The sequence below is a fragment of the Notothenia rossii genome, assembly GCF_949606895.1.
Source record: "Notothenia rossii genome assembly, chromosome: 2".
Taxonomy (NCBI): Eukaryota; Metazoa; Chordata; class Actinopteri; order Perciformes; family Nototheniidae; genus Notothenia; species Notothenia rossii.
Window position 1 is genome coordinate 86,954,960 of NC_136904.1, and position 18,796 is coordinate 86,973,755.

Below are 18,796 nucleotides of genomic sequence, written 5' to 3' on the forward strand. Positions count from 1 at the left end.
TCAGTCAACATCTACAGGCAGCTTTGTTTACAATCCACGCTATGAAGCCTTTTTCCCACCCGACTTTTACACTCATCGTTGGAAAAGCTCAGGGGTTCCTCATTTTGAACAATGTCCTAGTAAGCCACGAGAATGTGAGACAATGAACCAATGTTTACGATCATTAGGGCTGTTCCGGATATTCGGTTGTTGTTGCTATGGAAACAACGTGACGGAGAAAAGTCATATTTACACATAAAGACGGAGAAAGTAAACGGTTAGCACCCCCCGAAGAGGCACAAGCTCTTACGTTATTGGAGATTTCAATAAATTCAATTAAAAAAAGAAATCTGAATATCCGAATTGAAACCCGAATAGTACTCCAACGAACGAATATTCGGATACAGCCCTAACGATCATTACGAACACATAATTATTATTTGTTGTGTGTATTTCAGATTGACGCTGCAAAAATGTGTGACAGCAGCAGAGAAATAAGAATAATAGAAAGTACGCTGGATTTTAGACTTCACTAGGCTCACTACAGCAATCAGATCATTACGGTTACAGTAATAAAAGGCTTCCTATTTGAATCCATAACAAAGCTTGCAAAGAGACTGCTGGTGTGTAATTGGTCCAGCGTAGTGGAATGAATACCGTGCTCTTCACTAATCATTTCAAGTATTGAGTACCCACATGTAGAGAGATCAGACTTCATGAAAAGCACCACAGCTCGCAGTCTATAAACGTGTTTAAACAAATGTACAGACCTGCTGTGTTCAGGCTACTTTTTCCTCCATGTCCTGCTCTTCTTCTTCTCGGTCATCTTTAACGATCCCTTCGTCGATACTTTCCAGCCTTAGTCTCTGACCGTCCAGGTATCTGGGTCTCGGTGCTGCCCTGGTCGTAAACAGTCCCCCCGGTAAAGCCAGACCCTCGCCGAACATGGTGAGCTTAGCGTCGCTCTCTATGGCCATCGCCAAACATGATGCGAAGTTGTCGAGAGATTCGTGTTCCTGGGTGTGGATTTGAACTGAGGATGTGTGGTTGTGTTCAGCTGAGGAGACAAATGCAGAAGCCATTACACAAAGGGTTCAGTCAGTGTTTTGTAACTTTCTGACCATAAAGCAACGTTTCAACCGGAAAAGCAATTCAGGCTCTCGCCCACTCACAGGATTTTTAACTATTTGTTTGTTTAATCTGTAAAACACTGTTTTGTAGGTTATATCTGTGCAGCGCAACAATATCTCATATTCAGCCTTTCAACGAACCTTGTGCTTCCTGCGATTTAAATATTGCACTAGGTCGTATTGGAATTTCGATAACATTTCGCTAAATGTGGAAGAACCCAAAACTGCTGTTCATTGAATGGCTATAAAAGAGTAATTCCTCAAAAAATGGCCAACATGAAAATTAGGGATGCTCCGAAAGCCAATTTTGGGGCCGATAAGGTCCCTTTCCGGTGGACCTCCTCCATGGGACCTTATTTCGGAAAAAGTATGTATTGAAGTCAATGGGGAGAGAAAGATTATCTTTTGATCCCGTTTGAATTGTGCCACGAATTACACATATGATGTTTGTGAATTTAAAAGATAATTTTGCAAGTCAAAAAAATAAAAATGTGTCGTAAAACTGTGAAGTAACACTTTTTTTGGTGTGAAACCGCTCAATGAATTACATCTCCCGTCTCGCACCACACACCAAGACGGCCGTCATGTTGGCACATTTCACCTCTTTCTTTCAGAATGAGGTGAAAAGTATTAAACGAGGAGAAAATCACTACAAGTCTGGGCATGTTGAGAGCTGTACATACACAAAAGGGGAGTTAGTCGGTTCCGTAAGAGCCAGCATGCGGGACCGGGATTCTGGGATTTGTAGTCTTTCTAGTTGCGTATTTTTCATAGTCTTATATTTCAACAGTTTTACGACAAACTGTGACTTTTTTGACATGGAAATGATTTTTTAAGATTGACAAACATCATGTGTGATTCGTGGCACAATTCAAACGGGATCGAAAGATAATCTTTCTCTCCCCATTGACTTCAATACATAATTTTTCCGAAATAAGGTCCCATGGATCGGAAGTAGATGGGCGGGACTTCGCCTCTCTATAAGCAAAGGCACAACTTACCCCAGCTAAACCAATCGGTTGCGTCTCATCCCCACAGCCAATCACAGCAAACCCGGCAAACGTTTAAATCTGCTCTTTCTCTCCCCTGCCAGCATCGTTCAGGAGAATTGATGCAACCCTCCTTCACTTCCAGTTTTTTCAGATCCAAGGCAGGATAGCCCAGAAGAACTCTCATCCCTCCGGATTTGTATTTCCCTTTAGTACTCACCACCACCAGTGTCTAGACCCCGGGGGGTTTCTCTTTCTAGTCGGCTTCTCCTCCCCCTTAATTCATCATAGTATGATGGGGTCTAATCTCCAAAACGCTATTGTTCATACGGAAATAAAGATGTTATCAACTACAAACTAAGTCTCTCCAGATTGAACTATAGCCCACTCGTTTAAATTTGATCAAGGTACAAAGTTATGCATTATTTGGGTCATGCTTGCTTTGAGTGACAGATGTGTTAGACTGCCTTGAGTGTAGAAACCCTCAATAAGTATGAAGTAAACTCCATTCCCCAAAATTAGTGATACCTTTGGCCTGCTCCACTTGGTCTTCAAAAGTGACGGAGCTCCTCCTCTTCACAGACGGATTGCAGGGGTTCTGGAGTTGGGAGGACCCGTCTGCGGAGAAGTTATCCAGCAGCATCACGTCTGTACCTGCAGGGAATCATCACGGACACAAACAAGGTGAACAGAGAGGGTTAATTAAAAGATCAATTGAAGGGAAAAGCTGCATAAGTATAGCGGCAAAAACTCCCAATGAGTTGTGCCGCTGAGAGGCTAAAAGCTGCTCTTTGCTTGTTCCATGTAAGAGTCCGTAGTCATTTATAATCCATTGTTTAATAAAGACGACAAACAACAGACCACACGGTGAACAGAAAGTCAGAGCAATTCATCCTCTTCCTACGTCATGTCCCCAAACCGGCATCCAACAGGTGACCTCAATACCAATAAAGCACACCCACGTGACCATTGCCGGAAGTGATAAACAATAAGAATTCAACGTGATGCAAACAGAAATGAAGATAATAATAGCAATAATAAGCAATGGCAAAACAAGCATTTTGGCTCCTACAATAAGTACAAACCAACTTAATAAAAAATCACACAAATGAGTTTGGTGATGTTTCTTTGTATTTCCACATGACTACTTGCCACCCTTAGCTAAAAGCATGAGCTGTGAAACAGGAATGTGAGGCACCCTGTACCAAAGCTTTGGGAGGATGACGCAATAGAGTTTTGAAAATCATGTTTGCGCGTGCAAGTCCCATAATAGCAGGAACACATTAGTCAGGGAGGATGCAACTTTTGATATTACAACCACTGGCTAGCTGGTATCCAAATATAAATGAAAGCAACAATGTTCGAGGACCAAACAGGATTAAGCATTAAATATAACTCTAGACAACAGGATATTGTAGTTCAGAAATAATTTATTGGACACACAAAGAGTGTTTTTTTTCTGTGCGTTAAACTTACATGAGTCCTGAGTGTAACTGAAGCCGGTGTCCCCCGTGCTGCTCCCCGGGGCCAGGAGATGCCCTCCGCCCGCAAGCATGGCTGTCAGGTGGGGCGACATACCCAAATCTGAAAAGAACACAAGCAAGATTTCAAACAAGCTGTACAAAAGCATACAATACATTTATTCCTCTTTGCACATAAATCCACCTGTCCACTATCTGTTTACAGTTCACACACAGACAACCTGTTAATAGACATTGTGCCTACTTGAATGTACATTACAGGTTGCTTTTTGTATCTTTGTCAAGCCGTGTTGTCCTTGATGTTTGCCTTACTAAACATTGTTATTTTGGTCTGTGATTTTGCCAAAGATCAATAAAAATGAATTATTGCATGGCAAACCCACCTGTTATTCTGTTGGAGATGCTAAAGAGGCGGGACGTTCTATGCCGCGTAGCGAATGACTCCCTGTAGTAGCGATCTCCAAAACACATCCCCAGCAGCTCCTTCCTCACCGTTTTATTCCACAGACCGTAGATGAGCGGGTGGCACACTGCGCTGCAGAAAGAGAGCCACGCTACCAAAGTCTCCAGTCCCTGAGAAACACTCCCTTGTCCCCAAATAGCCTCCGTACACACCACCCCAACATATGGCCCCCATGATATAAAGAACGTGCCGATGACTACTAAGATGGTGACAAAGGCCTTGCACTGACTCCCTGCATACACCAGGCTCCGCCGGCTCCCATTAGAAGAAGTCGAGGTGCTTGAGTTTTTTCGTCCATTCCTCTGAGCTCCATTGGAGCCGTCGTTGGTCACAACAACCGTCCCACAGTGTACTTTCCTGGCTTTCATGCGTGCAACACGGAAGATTACACCGTAACAGGCCAGCATGATGAATAAGGGGGGAAGGATGCACCAGGTGACCCAGAAGGCCGTGTAGCTGGGCACTTTGTGCCAAGAAGCAACGCAGGTCCACTTGTAGCAGTCAAACTCGAAGGAGGACCACCCAAACAGAGGAGGCAGACAGCCCACCAGGGAGTGTAGCCACACGTATGCGATGACGACGACTGCCCGGTTTCCTGTGATCTTCATGGGGTAGATCATTGGGTAAAGCACAGCATAGTACCTGTTTGGATAAAAGAGGATCACCTTTAGGAGAGGAAACCAAAGGAGCCTTTTGGTACAAATAACACAGAGGCTGCTCAGAAATCGATGTGTGATTAATGTCGCATTTCCACTACAGCGCAAAGAGCGGTTTAAGCGTGCCGTGCCCGGCCCGTTTTTGGTTGCGTTTCCACTGGGCGTAGTTCCGGCTAGCGGGTACTTTTTCACAGTTTTCTGGCTCTCTAAAATCGAGGTTCTTTCCAGGCCAACAACCGGGCTGAGTATGCTAAACTAGTGAGAGAATCGCTGGCAACTACAACAAAATGAACATATTTTACCGTGATTTAATTGTAATACACGTTTCAAAATGATGCCGAAGTAACAACATACTGATACCGGATAGTAAAAACCATGAATGAATGCTTTGACAAGTCTGCAGACAGACGGCAGGCGAAAAACCTTTTAAAATGCGTGTTTTCTGAATGGAGATCGGCTAAGCTAACGCAGTAAATGCTCCGACCGTCCACACTCACAACAACGGCCTACAGACATAAATAAACCAGCGACTGTATTCGCCATGACAGACAGTCTGTGGTTTGTACTTGTTTAACTTTTGTCCAGTTTCTGAACAGATATGAGGAGCTGTGAGCTCTGAGGGCAAACAGCTAACGGCTGATCTTGGTTTTGTGTTTTGCACATGGGTTTTGCATTGAAGATGACGTCACGGCTCTGCCTACACTGCGTTACTATAGTTACTACCCCAGTTCCTAAACTGTAATGGAAACGCAGCATAAAGTGAGCCTGGCCTAACAAGGCCTAACTATACTGTACTAAGCCGAGCGAGGCCCTGCAGTGGAAAAGCGCCATTAGAAGCTCAAATCTGAAACACCACCCCCGACCTCTGTAAAGTATAATCTTAATAGCTACAGGCACAGCAGAAAAGGAGGTTTTGCAGGAGAACAAATACATGCACTGTTAACAAAAATTCCTCAAGGTGACGGAGGTAATTAGGAAAGCAGTGGGAACAGTAAGGAGTGTGTGCTTAACAGTAGATCTTTACTAAGGATACCAGGAATAAGAATATAATTAAACCAGAGTGGTATTCAATTTCAATCCCAGACAACTGGAAGTGCAGCTCACAGTAACCAACTATTGAAAATATATGTATGTCTTTCACTTTTGAGTGAAATGGGGGGAACAAGTAAAAAGAGGCCCATTGGACATTGTCAAATCTCTTCTTTAGGGGAACCAATGATTTAATATAACATAGCTCTGAACCAGCCAAATGTAACGTACACCATAATAATACTAGGCCTGATATACAGTATATTGTAACCTCTAGATCTAGTTACTTAGGTGTCCCTCGTATTGCTAAACCAACAGAACATTAAATGTAATATTACCTATGAATTTAATTTTCCAGCACTAACCTGTCAATGGCAATAGCTCCGAGGGTGAGCATACTGGCCGAGCTGATGAGTAAGTACAGCAGGGCAGTGAAGTTACACCACACCACCCCAAATACCCACTCCTTCTTTGCCGAGCTCACTGCCACGAATGGCAGCACCAGCATGGACAGCAACAGGTTGGACAGGGTCAGGCTGAACACAAACTTGTTGCTGGGTGTGAGGAGATAAGGCCTTCGATAGAGGGTCGCCACGATCATGAAGTTCCCCAGGCCGGCGAGGAGTGTGATGGTCACGATGGAGACGGACTCCAGGGCAGCCAGACCCTCCCCATGCCCCACCGAGGTACAGTTCCTACTGTTGTTCATGGTGACAGGCTGGGCCACCACACAGGTGAAGGGACGGTTGGAGACTGCAAGTGAAAGGACGTGGATAGGACGAAATTATCAAAAAGTATTGAAATTTGAATGTTAAAGAGCCATACCGTCCTACCGTTGGCTGCCAAAAAAAATTGTAACGTTAAGTACATTTCGTCAATACAGTGCCAAACAGAATTGAGATACTTGTTCTAGTATTTTACTCAACTACATTTCAAAAGGGAAACATTATCCTATACATTTTACTACACTACATTTATCTGACTGCTGTTGTAACTTTGAAGTTTTGTAAGGATTCAAGGATAATTTACAAAACAAATCATAGGTTTATAAGGAAAACAAAAAACACAAAATATAGCAATGCAACTAACTACGTTGGTCAAAATCCTAAGTAATACAACAATGTATTTCATAATTTGGTAAATTGCTGAATAAACGTTAGGTACTATTGACACCTTTATTTACTTCTGGGTGGGTTAACTCTGAATTTAAATTAATTTCTATCCTTTTTTCTGAATATGTATTAGAGGTTAATTGGCTAACTAGTAAGTGTCAATAAATATAACATTAGCTCAGCAAAAGGGCAATTTCTAAGAATTACATAAATAATATAGCAATGACAGGAGAAAATAACATTTGTAACATTTCAGTGCAGGACGAAAAATGTGTGGTTTTACATAGTTGTTGCTATTTTAAATAAAAGAAGGATCTGGATACTCAGTACTGCTCCTAGTTTAAAATGGTATCATCCTCCGGAACGATAAGCAAAGGATGAAAACGTGAACCTCACCCATTATTTACAAGCTGAAACTAAAATCAAACGGCTGGAGGCTAAACAAAAAGAATCCACGTTATTAAACCGCCTGCGAATTAGTTTCAGTTATTGCTTAGCAACGTACCGCAAATGGAAGTGCGTTTGAATTCGAACCAACGGTCAGATTTCCACCGTTATTTATTTAATAGTTTTTTCAGCATAAAGGCAAATGTGTTAACATCTCTCACCATGGCGTTAACTTTTTAGAGTTAAAAGTAAGATAAAAATGAAGTTTAACCTACAAGTTAGCAACAGTTGAGGTTACTGTATAGCTCAATGTTGCTGACAAATGTGGACTTTGTAAAAGTGTAGTCAGTAGTAACGCCAATAGCTAAAACAACCACCGTTAGTTAGCCTAGGTTAGCTGAAACTTTCTCCCATTGTCCCCCCGAAACACAGCGCTCTTTACCTGCTCTGGTTTGGCGCTGTTGCTCCACATTGTGTCCTACTCAAAGACAAACCGTCCATCCTACTGGTCCAATTTCAAAGTATAACTCAGTAATAGCGTGCTGAGTGTGAATAATGTACAAAAAGCCCCCTCGACATTGTGAAGTTTGATAACGTTTGTCCTCAATCACAGACGGCCAGCTGCAGCAATGGCGTCCTCCTCCTCCTCAGACTCCCCTCTCAGACTCCTTCACTTTGTGGGTGGTCCACACTCAGAATGTTCTTGTTTTCATATTATAGCAAAGTACTCAGATCTTGTACTTAGGTCAAGTAGAAGTACCAGAGTGTAGGAATAATCTGTTACAAGTAAATACAAGAATTATTAGCATCAAAATATACTTAATGTACAAAGTAAAAGTACTCATTATGCAGTTCGGCCAATTTCAGAATATGATATTGTAGGTTTTGATTATAAATATTGATGCATTAAACTAAAGTGTCATCAAAGCTGACTGAAATTAATGTCATCATTAATCCAAATCCGCAAAGTAACTAAATTCTTTAGTAAAGGTAATAAACACTATAGTAAAATAACACCATTTACCTCTGAAATGTAGTGGGGTGGAAGTAACAAGTAGCAAATCATCTAAATACCCAAGTTAAGTAAAAATACCTCAAAATTGTACTTAAGTACAGTACTTAAGCTAATGTGCTAAGGCTAATTACTTTACAACACTGTCAACGTGTGTTACTCGTTGTGCTTTTGCATAAGTTATGCAGATTTGTAATAATCATGACACTGCGTTGAAAACTTAAAAGTAGTTTGATCCTGTTCCGATCATACATGTACTGTAGGCATTGTAGTCATGTTAGCAAAAATCTATCAACGCATTTGTATTTATTTTAATGACAGGCTGCTGGTGTTTATGAATGAGCTGGCCGGACCACCCACGTGGATCAAGGACTCGTGCACATCAACAACACGTCAGCACGTCGACTTACGTTATCCAATCAGAGAGCAGAGTCGTTACAGACTGCTTCCATTGGACGGCGCGCTCTGTCTAAAAAGTACAATCTTTACAGGAGATAGACAAAAATAATATACACGTGGAAATAAACATAAATAGTTCGTTAAAGGTGGTCTCTAGCACTTTCATAGAAATATGCTGTAAAATATAACAGTCAAATAGTGTTAATAGCACTGTAATACCAAAATATAACGTACCAGTAAATTGTATGTTTCATGGTTTAAAATTAATTGTATGTGTGCACACTTACTTGGTCATTCACTAACAAGCCAGAGCATTTGAATATGGAACCATTGTAGTTTAGCATAGAATTATCTTTCTGTTGATCTCAATAATGAAAAATAAAAACTACAACTTGATTATTTAGTAGGCTATCATTTGTACTTTGTCAACGACTCTTTAGGGACAATACACATAACTAAAAATGGGCATTTTAAAAAGGGAAGCCCATGATGTGAAAGGCACATAAGTATAAATTCAGAAAAATAATTAACCAAGGGCGAGGGGGATTAACCTTAACACAATGTTCACTAAGGGAATTTATGATACCTGTGCTTTTGTCCATTTTAAACACTGAATGGTAAGATATGAATGACTTTTAAAACCAAATACACAAGCTAGTTTCAATTGTTTACAAATAGATTTTATTATAACCCATTAAAAACTGTATGGTATACTTAATAGGCTAAAAGTAAACAAAAGCAGTGGTGTGGTCAATGGTAGCGTGGCATTATACATTTATTTGGTTCAGGCACACAACCTATGTTAATTTCCTCAAAAAATAACAAACAACACTTAGGGTTTATAGGTGCTACATAAAGCATGTGTGGAGACTGCGAGGGAATGTGTTTGGTCACGTTCAGGCTGATTGCCATCATGTGTGAAATTACACCGTATGACCTGACGTTAAAACTTTTGCATGGGGATCTGTGGAGTGTAGTCGGTCAGAAGAGAAACCATCAGACCCTGAAAGAGAATACAGTTGTGACGATATTTATAATAGACGGATAATCAAACTTGAGGAACAGACTATACTGACAGGATCAAATGAAACCCATAGTTATAGTAATAATAATAATAATCAGGTTTCTCACCATAATTGTCCACTTTCTATTCTCTGCCTCGGGGAAGACGAGGGAGCGGGATGAGTAGAATACTTCATCATCCACCTCCTCCATTTTCCGGGGGAGACAGTGCAGGAAGGTCCAGTCTGGTTTGGCCACACTTCCTGTCTGTAGAGGTCCAGTGCAAACATAGAGTAAAGGCACATTTCACCTTTTTGCTTCTATGCAAATATTGACTTGCCAGACACAAATCCAGTCACTCTTATTGACTAAAATATGACTGTAATCGTTTTCAGAAAATGATACCATCAATAATATAATCAGGTTTTACAGGCATTGTTATATCATAATATATTTAGACTTAGGGCAAATGGGAATGCTCGGTCTTACTCCTATGAGGAACTTGAAATTGCTCTACTATTTACTCTACCATTTACTTGCACTATGTTTCTGTTTATCTGTGTTGCACTGTTGGAGAAGCCTGTAACCTAAGATTTTCATCTGCATAACTACACTGTAGCTATGTTCATATGACAAAATAAAGAACCTTGAACCTCCTTTGCAAAGTAGTACATATTATTATTGACCAACATAATTACTGTAATCACAACTATGTAATCATGTCCTGTGCACACATTTTAGTCAAAGCTTGCTTGCTGATTGATAAGCCAGATGAAGTATGTATTGAGGAGTTTACCGGACAAACAATTGGATAAATGCTTTGTGTACAGTCAGTAGCACGTTTTTTTATGTTAGGTAGTGCTTACAGCTGTCAAAAGGGAGCAATTTTAGAACAGGCACAGATATAAAAATGGCCTAATACAAACCTGCTCGCATGTTGTCTGTGACATGTTTTCCTCTTTAGGCTGAAAAGAGGGCGTCAACAAGTTGCATCTTAATATGAATATGACTATATCCTTTACCTGCATTGTAATCTGGTAACCCTTAAAGTCTTTGAGCCTCTTTTTCTTCTCCTCCTCCTGTCCCATGCTGACCCAGGTGTCGGTGACCAACACATTACTGCCGTGGGCGGCTTCCATCGGGTCAGAGGTCAGGACAAGCTGGGTCCCATGCTGAGACAACGGCAAGTAATGGAAGTCATTTTACAAAAGGTCTGTTAATAATAATGATGACAATTAAAGTAGGACACCTCACCTCTTTGGAGAGCCTTTGTGCCTCTTGAATAACACTCTTCTCTGGCTCATATCCCTGGGGATAAATATACAGTTTTAGCTTTAGGGGTGGTTGGGCCGTTTTCACCAAGTAGCTTTACATTTTGATTTCCTGTTCACTACTGATTTCATTTCGATGTCAGTTTATGATAATGGCCCTGCTTGCAAAAGGCAAGTGGGGAGATTCTATACTCGCCAACTACAAAAACAAGAATCTACTACAGATAACAGGAAGTGCAGTACAATTAGAGGTAAACTGTACATGAGAAAATAAAACAATGCAAACCTTTGGTGTAGCAATTTTAAGATGAACTCCTAATTTAGCTGCAGTCATCATGAAAGAGTGGAGCACGTTGTTCCCATCGCCAATCCAGCTCACTGTTAGTCCACTAAGGGACCCATAGTGCTCCTGGAAGAGAATTAGTGGTATTTAGAAATCACTATGTCATTAACATTTGCAGGAAGAAAAAGCTAACTTTTCAAATGACTCAAAAAGGAAAGCAGAAATAAAAATATGAATGTATCTTTCATAAAACAAGTACAATGTCAATTGAGGATCTTTCATTGAACCCCCAGGGTCTTTATACTATTTGGCCTCCTTCTGGTAAGGTTTGGTGTGGCATGGTTCTGTTTAATGGGGCCCTATTAGGCTTTTCCCTTTCCTGTAGTATGTTATACAGGTTTGTATGCATGTAAATGGTCTGCAAATGCAAAAAGCTTAACATTCCCTCCAGAGGGAGTTTCTCTCCCAAAATGCAGTATGTGTAGGAGTTGCAGTGCCTGTAAAGTGAGGAAGTCAGCCAGAATCTGGATTGGGTGGTAGAGGTCAGACAGGCCGTTAATGATGGGGATGGACGCCTCCTTATCCAGCTCCTCCAGTGTGGAATGGCTGTACACTCGTGCCAAGACAATATCACAGAGTCCCGAGAGAACCCTGTGGAAAGAGTTTAGGAATCACAAAGGCATGCATACCAGCGTGCTGTGATTATTATAGAGAGCCACAAACACTCCTATTTCGCCTCAGTAATGAGCCACAGCAGTGAAAACATAACATGACTGTAACCACCTTGAAGACTCACAAGCATTGAAGTTATACTGACACACGCAATGCTATTTAGGATTTCTCTTATACAAAGATCAAAATGTAGTGTGCATAAACCTACAAGTTGTAGACTGATTAATGCCGTTCTGAGAAAATAGGCTTCGACCAATGCCGGTGCACACAAGGCTGATTCATTTTTTAATACAGTATTTCACTGAGCACCAGAAGGGCCACTACACTAACATTGTTTATTTACTTTTTATCATGTACGTTTACCGTTTTTTTGTGTATCTCAGAAACAAAGAGATGCTGCTTTCTGTGGATAAATGCTGTTGTTAAGAGCACAAAATAATAAAACAAATTATATTTATAATACATTTTTATTTAGGTTCAGCATTATTGATATTCTGAAACTGTTATATTTCATCAGATAACGACAATATGCATAGGTCATCAGCTATCATGCGCTCTAAATATGGACATTGGCCATTTAACACCCATATTGGTCGACCACTCCAACCCACATCAAACCACTGCCTGATATTACTTTCATTTTATTTCCAGAAAAGCAAACATAAGACATACCTAGCTGTGTCGGTGCCACTCTCATTCACTCCCAGGTGGATGTCCTGAGAGGTGAGGAAACAGGGGTGCCCACCCAGCAAAGCAAAACCTGTAATGATATAAGACAACATCAATATCCTTAATGGTCAACGGAATAGACAAGACTATAACATCTTTTCAACTCTGTCTACCCATAAGCCCCCCCCCCTCTCAATCAACTTCCTCTTGACTGCCTTTTTATTTTACTATGCTTACTTGTTTGCCTGTCCTATTTTGTCTACCCTCCCTCATACTGTAAAGCATATTTGAGTTGTGAAAAGCACTATATAAATAAAATGCATTATTATTATTTATTATTATTATAATAAGTATGAACAATTCCCCAACATTTGCCATGTTTCATTACAACATTGACATTTTCAGAAGAAATTACAAATCAAACAATTTGTGTCAAAGTGAAGGTTTTTTAAACATATGCACACAAATTTGGTTTATTTAATGATTTCAACTCCAGTTTTTAGGGTGGGGCTAGTAGTGGGTGATGGTTATTTGACACAAGACCGCATGTTCGGTTCCTATATTAATTTCCATGTCTGCTGTGCACGCTAAAAATGTTCTGTGTTTATTTTGTTGTCTTGCTTAATAACACAATAAAAGTATACTTGAAAAAAGAGTGCAACCTCATGGGTTGAATTGGCAGCACACAAGGGTTGAAATAGTTGCAGACTCTTTTGTTCCTGGGATGCACTGAAAATAACTTTTCAGCAGTTCTTTTGTGTCCATACACAAGTGACGTACACCGTTCAACGCACGGATGACTGGTCTCAGCCCTGCTCAGTGTCAGAAGTTACATTTCTGTTAGATTTTTCTCAATAATTCTATTTAATGTTTGAGTATTATAGGTTATGTTGATCGTTATAGTATGTCATATTATATCCACCATTATCAATATTTGTCTCGCATGTACCATATATTTAAGTTGATGTGTCACTATCATGTTTGTCACTAACCATTTTCCTTTAACCTTTCATTCAAAATAAAGGAAAAATCCCAATTGTAGACGGTAATGTAGCTTTCAGGTTAGAAGTGCACTGTAAATTGAGGCCCTTTCAATAAACCAGATCCTTGTTTTCAGTAAAAAAACAAAACATTTTGAAAACACTTGAAAACTGCTCAGTGTCTTTATACCACCTTTTGTGATATGTAAAAACAGAACACCTGTTTCTGTGGACATTCTCGTTCTGGTGCTTCTCTTTTCAAATATCATGGCAATCGACTTTCCTTGCAGGAGAGGAAGATACTGAAATATAAATGACAGAAACCTTCCTTAAAACGAAGCATCCTGAGGCTGCAGTAAAACTGAAGACAATCAACAAATAGACACTGCAGTTTACATGATAGACTGATGTTAGCTACCTGTTTTTCATGCTTGATCCGATGTTTTAGATCCCCTGAGACCCACAGCAGCCTCTTGATTTCATCTGAGCTGAAGTCTTTCAGAGTCAGGCAGCTGCGACCTTTTAAATTCACTGAACCAAGGGATGCAGCTCCAATGCTGAGAACATACCACAACGAGGAAATAACGCATGCATTATCATTTTTACTAACAACTCTCGCATTGCTGACAAAGTTTTGCTGCTATGCTTTTTTTTAAATAAAGATATCCGGAGCGTCTTACCTAAACCCTCGTGTAGAACAGTCTTGGAGAGTTTTCAAACATTTAAAAGCGACGGTGCTCACGGAGAACAGTTTAGCAGACATTGCAACTCAAGGAAAACACAGGGAAAGCGAAATGCTATGGGAGTATTTCATGTGAGAGGCGAAGTCCCGCCCTTCTACTTCCGCCCCATGGGACCTTATTTCGGAAAAGTTATGTATTGAAGTCAATGGGGAGAGAAAGATTATCTTTCGATCCCGTTTGAATTGTGCCACGAATTACACATGATGTTTGTCAATCTTAAAAAATCATTTCCATGTCAAAAAAGTCACAGTTTGTCGTAAAACTGTTGAAATATAAGACTATGAAAAATACGCAACTAGAAAGACTACAAATCCCAGAGTCGCGTAAGTGATGTCAACCGAAACCTTGTAAAGCCGGTCCCGCATGCTGGCTCTCCCCTTTTTCGTATGTACAGCTCTCAACATGCCCAGACTTGTAGTGATTTTCACCTATTTTAAAGGGCCCATGTCAGGCTTTTCCGGTTATTACCCGTCCCCTTGTGTGTTATGAAGGTTTTTCTGCATGCACACGGTCTGCAGAGTCAAAACCCCTCAAAGTACACCCTGTGCTGTAGCGAGTAAAACTCTAACATAGAAAATACCTGTCTATGCTGCCCCAGAATGCCTCGTTGGAGAAAAAAACAATCCATATAGAAGAAAACACCTTTTGAATAGCTGTCCACTGTAGTGACCTCTATGCATGAAAGGGTTAAGTGTAATTTGGCATGCTTTTATTTTGAAGGCGAGTTAACGCTGTTGACAGGAAGTTGTTGTTGCTATGGAAACAAGAAAAGTTTCACAGCGGGCGGAACTTGTCATAAAGTCCGCGATAATAACACCCACCTGTCATTGACATTACTCTCTCGTTCAGTTACTATAGCTGGGCCCTCTGTGAATTCATAGCTGGACCGCCTGGACGTCCAACAGCTCCTCTCTTCACAGTGACGAGCTTCTTTCATTTAACCCTTCACATTCCAACAGAAACTGAATAGGCAGATTCGAAGGATTTATTTCTTTGGAAATGTTATTTTAAATACAATTAAATCAAGTTATTTTGGTAAAACTAATGAAAAATATAACAAAACAAAAAAAATTAAAAACATATTTTAAATTTTATTTTGTTTTTTTATGTTTTTAAATATTATTTTGTAGAATATCTGACGGCTCGCCACTGCTTTGGAATAAATAGACTCAATCACCCCCCCCCCCCCCCCCCCAAGTTTTGATGGGAAGGACAGGAACGAAGTGAAAAGTTACATGAGAAAGTGTTTAGCTTGCAATATTGAAAGTAGCAAGGTCGAGTGCAGAGACTGAGAGAACACAAAGAGGTAGTCAGAACAGCACATCGCACCGGCCTTGACTTTGTATGCTAGCCGCGCTCCCCCGCAAAGCTAGGAAGCAACATTATGGTTTCCCGCTATATCTGAAGAAACGTTAGAGAAAACAAATGAGTATGATGGTGCCAGAGTAGGGAGGGACTTCCACAGGCCGGCCGAATGCTGATTGAAGGATCGTGTTACCAAGAGATTCTACCTGAGTCTGCGCACCAAGTCTAAAGAGAACCAAGTCTAAACCATGGTATCTCTTCAACTAGTCTTGACCAATCAAAAATGTACAGGCAACGCCCTGTGTAATAAAATGTATTGTCTCACGAGGTTCGTGGCTCTTGGCGGATTTGGTGGTTACAGATTACAGCTTGGCTGCCTGTGATTCCCAAAGACGTGATGAGTCCTTGGCCAAGTGATATATATATATTTTGCTCTCTTTACAATAAATAGTTAAACTTAGAAGTTGTCTGTCTTTTCTGGAATTCTGAACCCAACACTACGCCAAAAAGATTCATTGCATTTCACTTTTTATTTTCTTTAATTGCTTTCCTGCTACATGAACAAAACAAAAACTCGTTATGAAATAAAAATATAGAACTCTTAAAACACCACTCGTATGTGTTGTCGTGTCAGGTGTATTTGCTCTTTTAAAAGAGGAGACTCACTATTTATTTAAAGGTCCCATGATATGGCCATTTCTACTGATCATAATCCCCTTGTTGAGGTCTGCTAAAATAGATTTATATTGTGCAATTTTCCAAACTCACATTGGTTTCTCATACAGCATCTCTGTATAATATGTGTATTCACTCTCTGTCCTAAAGGGCTTGTTGGAGCTCCCACACCAGTGAGCCAGCTCACAGTATCCCGTTCTTCGCAGCAGCGAGCCTCGCAACGTCCCGCCGAGTGTGTGTGTGTGAGGAAGTCCGCGGATATTATATGAGCGGAGTCTGGAGATGTTGCGTATGTGGAAGAAGGCAGTCCGGGTGATGTTATTTATGTGAGGTGAAAATGAGAGGGAGCTGTCCAGGATGACACCAAGGTTCTTAACTTGGCCAGAGAAGGGGATGGAGTAGCCATCAATGATGAGGTTGGAGGCAGGGGAGGATCAATCAATCAATGTTTATTTATATAGCCCAATATCACAAATGTTACATTTGTCTCAGTGGACTTCACAGTTTGTACAGAATATCAGTATGACAATACGACACCCTGTGTCCTTAGACCCTAACATCGTACAAGGAAAAACTTCCAGAGCAAACCCACAGTTTAGAGGGGGAAATGGGTATCATCAGCGTAACATTGGAAATGGACATTATGATGATGGAGGATAGTGCCAAGGGGGAGTAGGTAGATAATAAACAGGAGTGGACCCAATACTGACCCCTGAGGAACACCATGTGAGACAGTGGAGCAGCTTGACCGGTGGGTGCTGAGACGCTAACACAAGAGACTGCTAACACCTCTATCAGCTGACGCCAACAGGAAGGAACAGCCAAGGTTACAGGTGCGTGTGCTCAGTCAGGACAGTATGAACTGATAAACTGGGTCAAAGTTATGGGCCTTGGAAATTATTTCCCCAACACTGTGAATATGGGAGGGGAACAAATTGTGTAATAAATGCTTTGGACAATAAGAAATATAAAGTTAACTGTTGAATGGCTTAGTTTTTTTAGATTGATGCTATTACTGTATTACTAATATCTCACATCTGAGGGTTTAGTAAAAAAAAAGAAAAAAGAAGAGGCACCCTAAAATAAAGATTGGTCTGGAGTTGATTTTGTCTTTTGAATTGTTTGTCAATACAGTCAAGTAGCTATAACTGGTACTTATAGTTTTAATTATACAGTCTGGTTATAATGTTTGGAGGAGGCATCACAGGTAAGAGCAGCAGTTGATGTGTTCCATCCACAACAAATGCACACAGATTGATTTGTGTTTATTTCTGTATCTACTATTTCTACTATTTCTTGAGTCATTATTGTATTGAATTTGTCACAACAACATCTTGAATATTTTAGTTTTTACATCACTAGCTTTTACATTGTAAAGGTGTCACTTCGGACTCTGGGTAATTATGAGAGCATGTCCTACTATTTTGAGAGTTTTAACAAACTAGACCTTCATCTATTAATGTAGAAAATAACTGGATTACTGGATAACTGGAGCAAGTTATTTATGGAGGGGCACATTTAATTTAGGACAAAAGCAATGTCAGTAGAGGTAGATGTCAAGAATTTGTAAAAAGTGTATAATGCTAACTTTGTTTGCTCTGATATATGCTTTTAAATACCATGAACTTAGTATCATCTTATTATGAATTTATATTTGAGGTTGCATTTTTTTCAGAATTTTTAATAACAAAGGATACTTGGTGAGAAAACGGGAGACCCCCACTACTTAGTTTGTGGTAATATCAAAGTCACCAGATATGAGTTGAGTGCAGAACATCAAAGAAAGCATTGTAATTTAGTGTGAAAACTAACTTCTAAAATGTTTCCAGGATTTTGGCATTGAAATTATTTATGTTGACTCTACTGGAAAACTGCACAGTACAAGAGCGTGTACACGTTCTTTTTTTTCTTTTTTATAAATGTTCTGCTCCTGGAAACAATCTGTTAAATGTGTAGTACACTACTTTTATCAAAGTGACCAGCATTAAAATGTAGGTTGGGCCCAGAGGCCCGCAACAAATGTGTTTGCTTCACCTAATCTTTGGTAAAATGTAAGTGTGAAGCTGTTTAATGAATTTGATTCACTCACTTCAAATCTTATTAAGCCCAATATTATATGTTTGCTTGTTCTTGGAATTTATGTCTATATAATTGCCTCTAGAACAGCGGTTCCCAACCTTTTTCAACTCGGCGCCCACTTAAGAATCTAAAAAATGTTTGCAGCCCACATTCAACCATAAACATTACGGAGGCTAAATAAAGTTCTGGTCAAATCAGAACATGTGACACGTTGTAAATCCAGTAGAACCGACCGCTGTCAAGGACTGTAATGATAGTTGCTAAGGAGGACCGAGAAAGAGAAAGGAAAGGAGGTTCAAATAAAAAAAATCTTAATAATGAGAATGTTTCCAAACAAATCATAATGTTTTGCAAATTATTTGGCGGCCCACTTGCAATGCCTTCGCGGGCACACAGGTTGGGAACCGCTGCTCTAGGACTTAATTCAAACATTAGACCTCCATGTTAGGCCAAGAAACATAAAAGTTGAAAGCCCATTAC

At 40.2% G+C, this 18,796-nt stretch overlaps 3 protein-coding genes across 3 annotated transcripts in view; 1 reads left to right on the forward strand and 2 right to left on the reverse strand.

Moving 5' to 3' along the window:
- dcaf6 (ddb1 and cul4 associated factor 6) overlaps window positions 1-442 on the forward strand; it is a gene marked incomplete at its 3' end in the record, with an annotated part of 32,597 nt that extends 32,155 nt beyond the window's left edge. The window contains exon 19 of the mRNA XM_079665790.1: window positions 438-442. Within this exon, the coding sequence (XP_079521916.1) occupies window positions 438-442 (5 nt within the window). The remainder of the gene's footprint in view (window positions 1-437) is intronic.
- Window positions 7-7,969, reverse strand: gpr161b (G protein-coupled receptor 161b). The gene is made up of 6 exons (XM_079664010.1): window positions 7,669-7,969; window positions 6,093-6,480; window positions 3,963-4,684; window positions 3,575-3,682; window positions 2,627-2,752; window positions 7-1,036 (listed from the first exon to the last, which is right to left on the reverse strand). The coding sequence occupies exons 2-6, from the start codon at window positions 6,434-6,436 to the stop codon at window positions 759-761; spliced, it is 1,578 nt and encodes a 525-aa protein (XP_079520136.1). The 5' UTR covers window positions 6,437-6,480; window positions 7,669-7,969; the 3' UTR covers window positions 7-758.
- A 1,326-nt stretch (window positions 7,970-9,295) lies between these two features.
- On the reverse strand, window positions 9,296-14,353 carry otc (ornithine transcarbamylase). Its single transcript, XM_079664661.1, has 10 exons — window positions 14,195-14,353; window positions 13,933-14,071; window positions 13,735-13,816; window positions 12,538-12,625; window positions 11,691-11,844; window positions 11,197-11,319; window positions 10,894-10,947; window positions 10,662-10,811; window positions 9,769-9,906; window positions 9,296-9,640 (listed from the first exon to the last, which is right to left on the reverse strand). Exons 1-10 carry the CDS (start codon window positions 14,275-14,277, stop codon window positions 9,581-9,583), a joined length of 1,071 nt encoding a protein of 356 aa, XP_079520787.1. The 5' UTR covers window positions 14,278-14,353; the 3' UTR covers window positions 9,296-9,580.
- Between the last annotated feature and the right edge of the window lie 4,443 nt (window positions 14,354-18,796).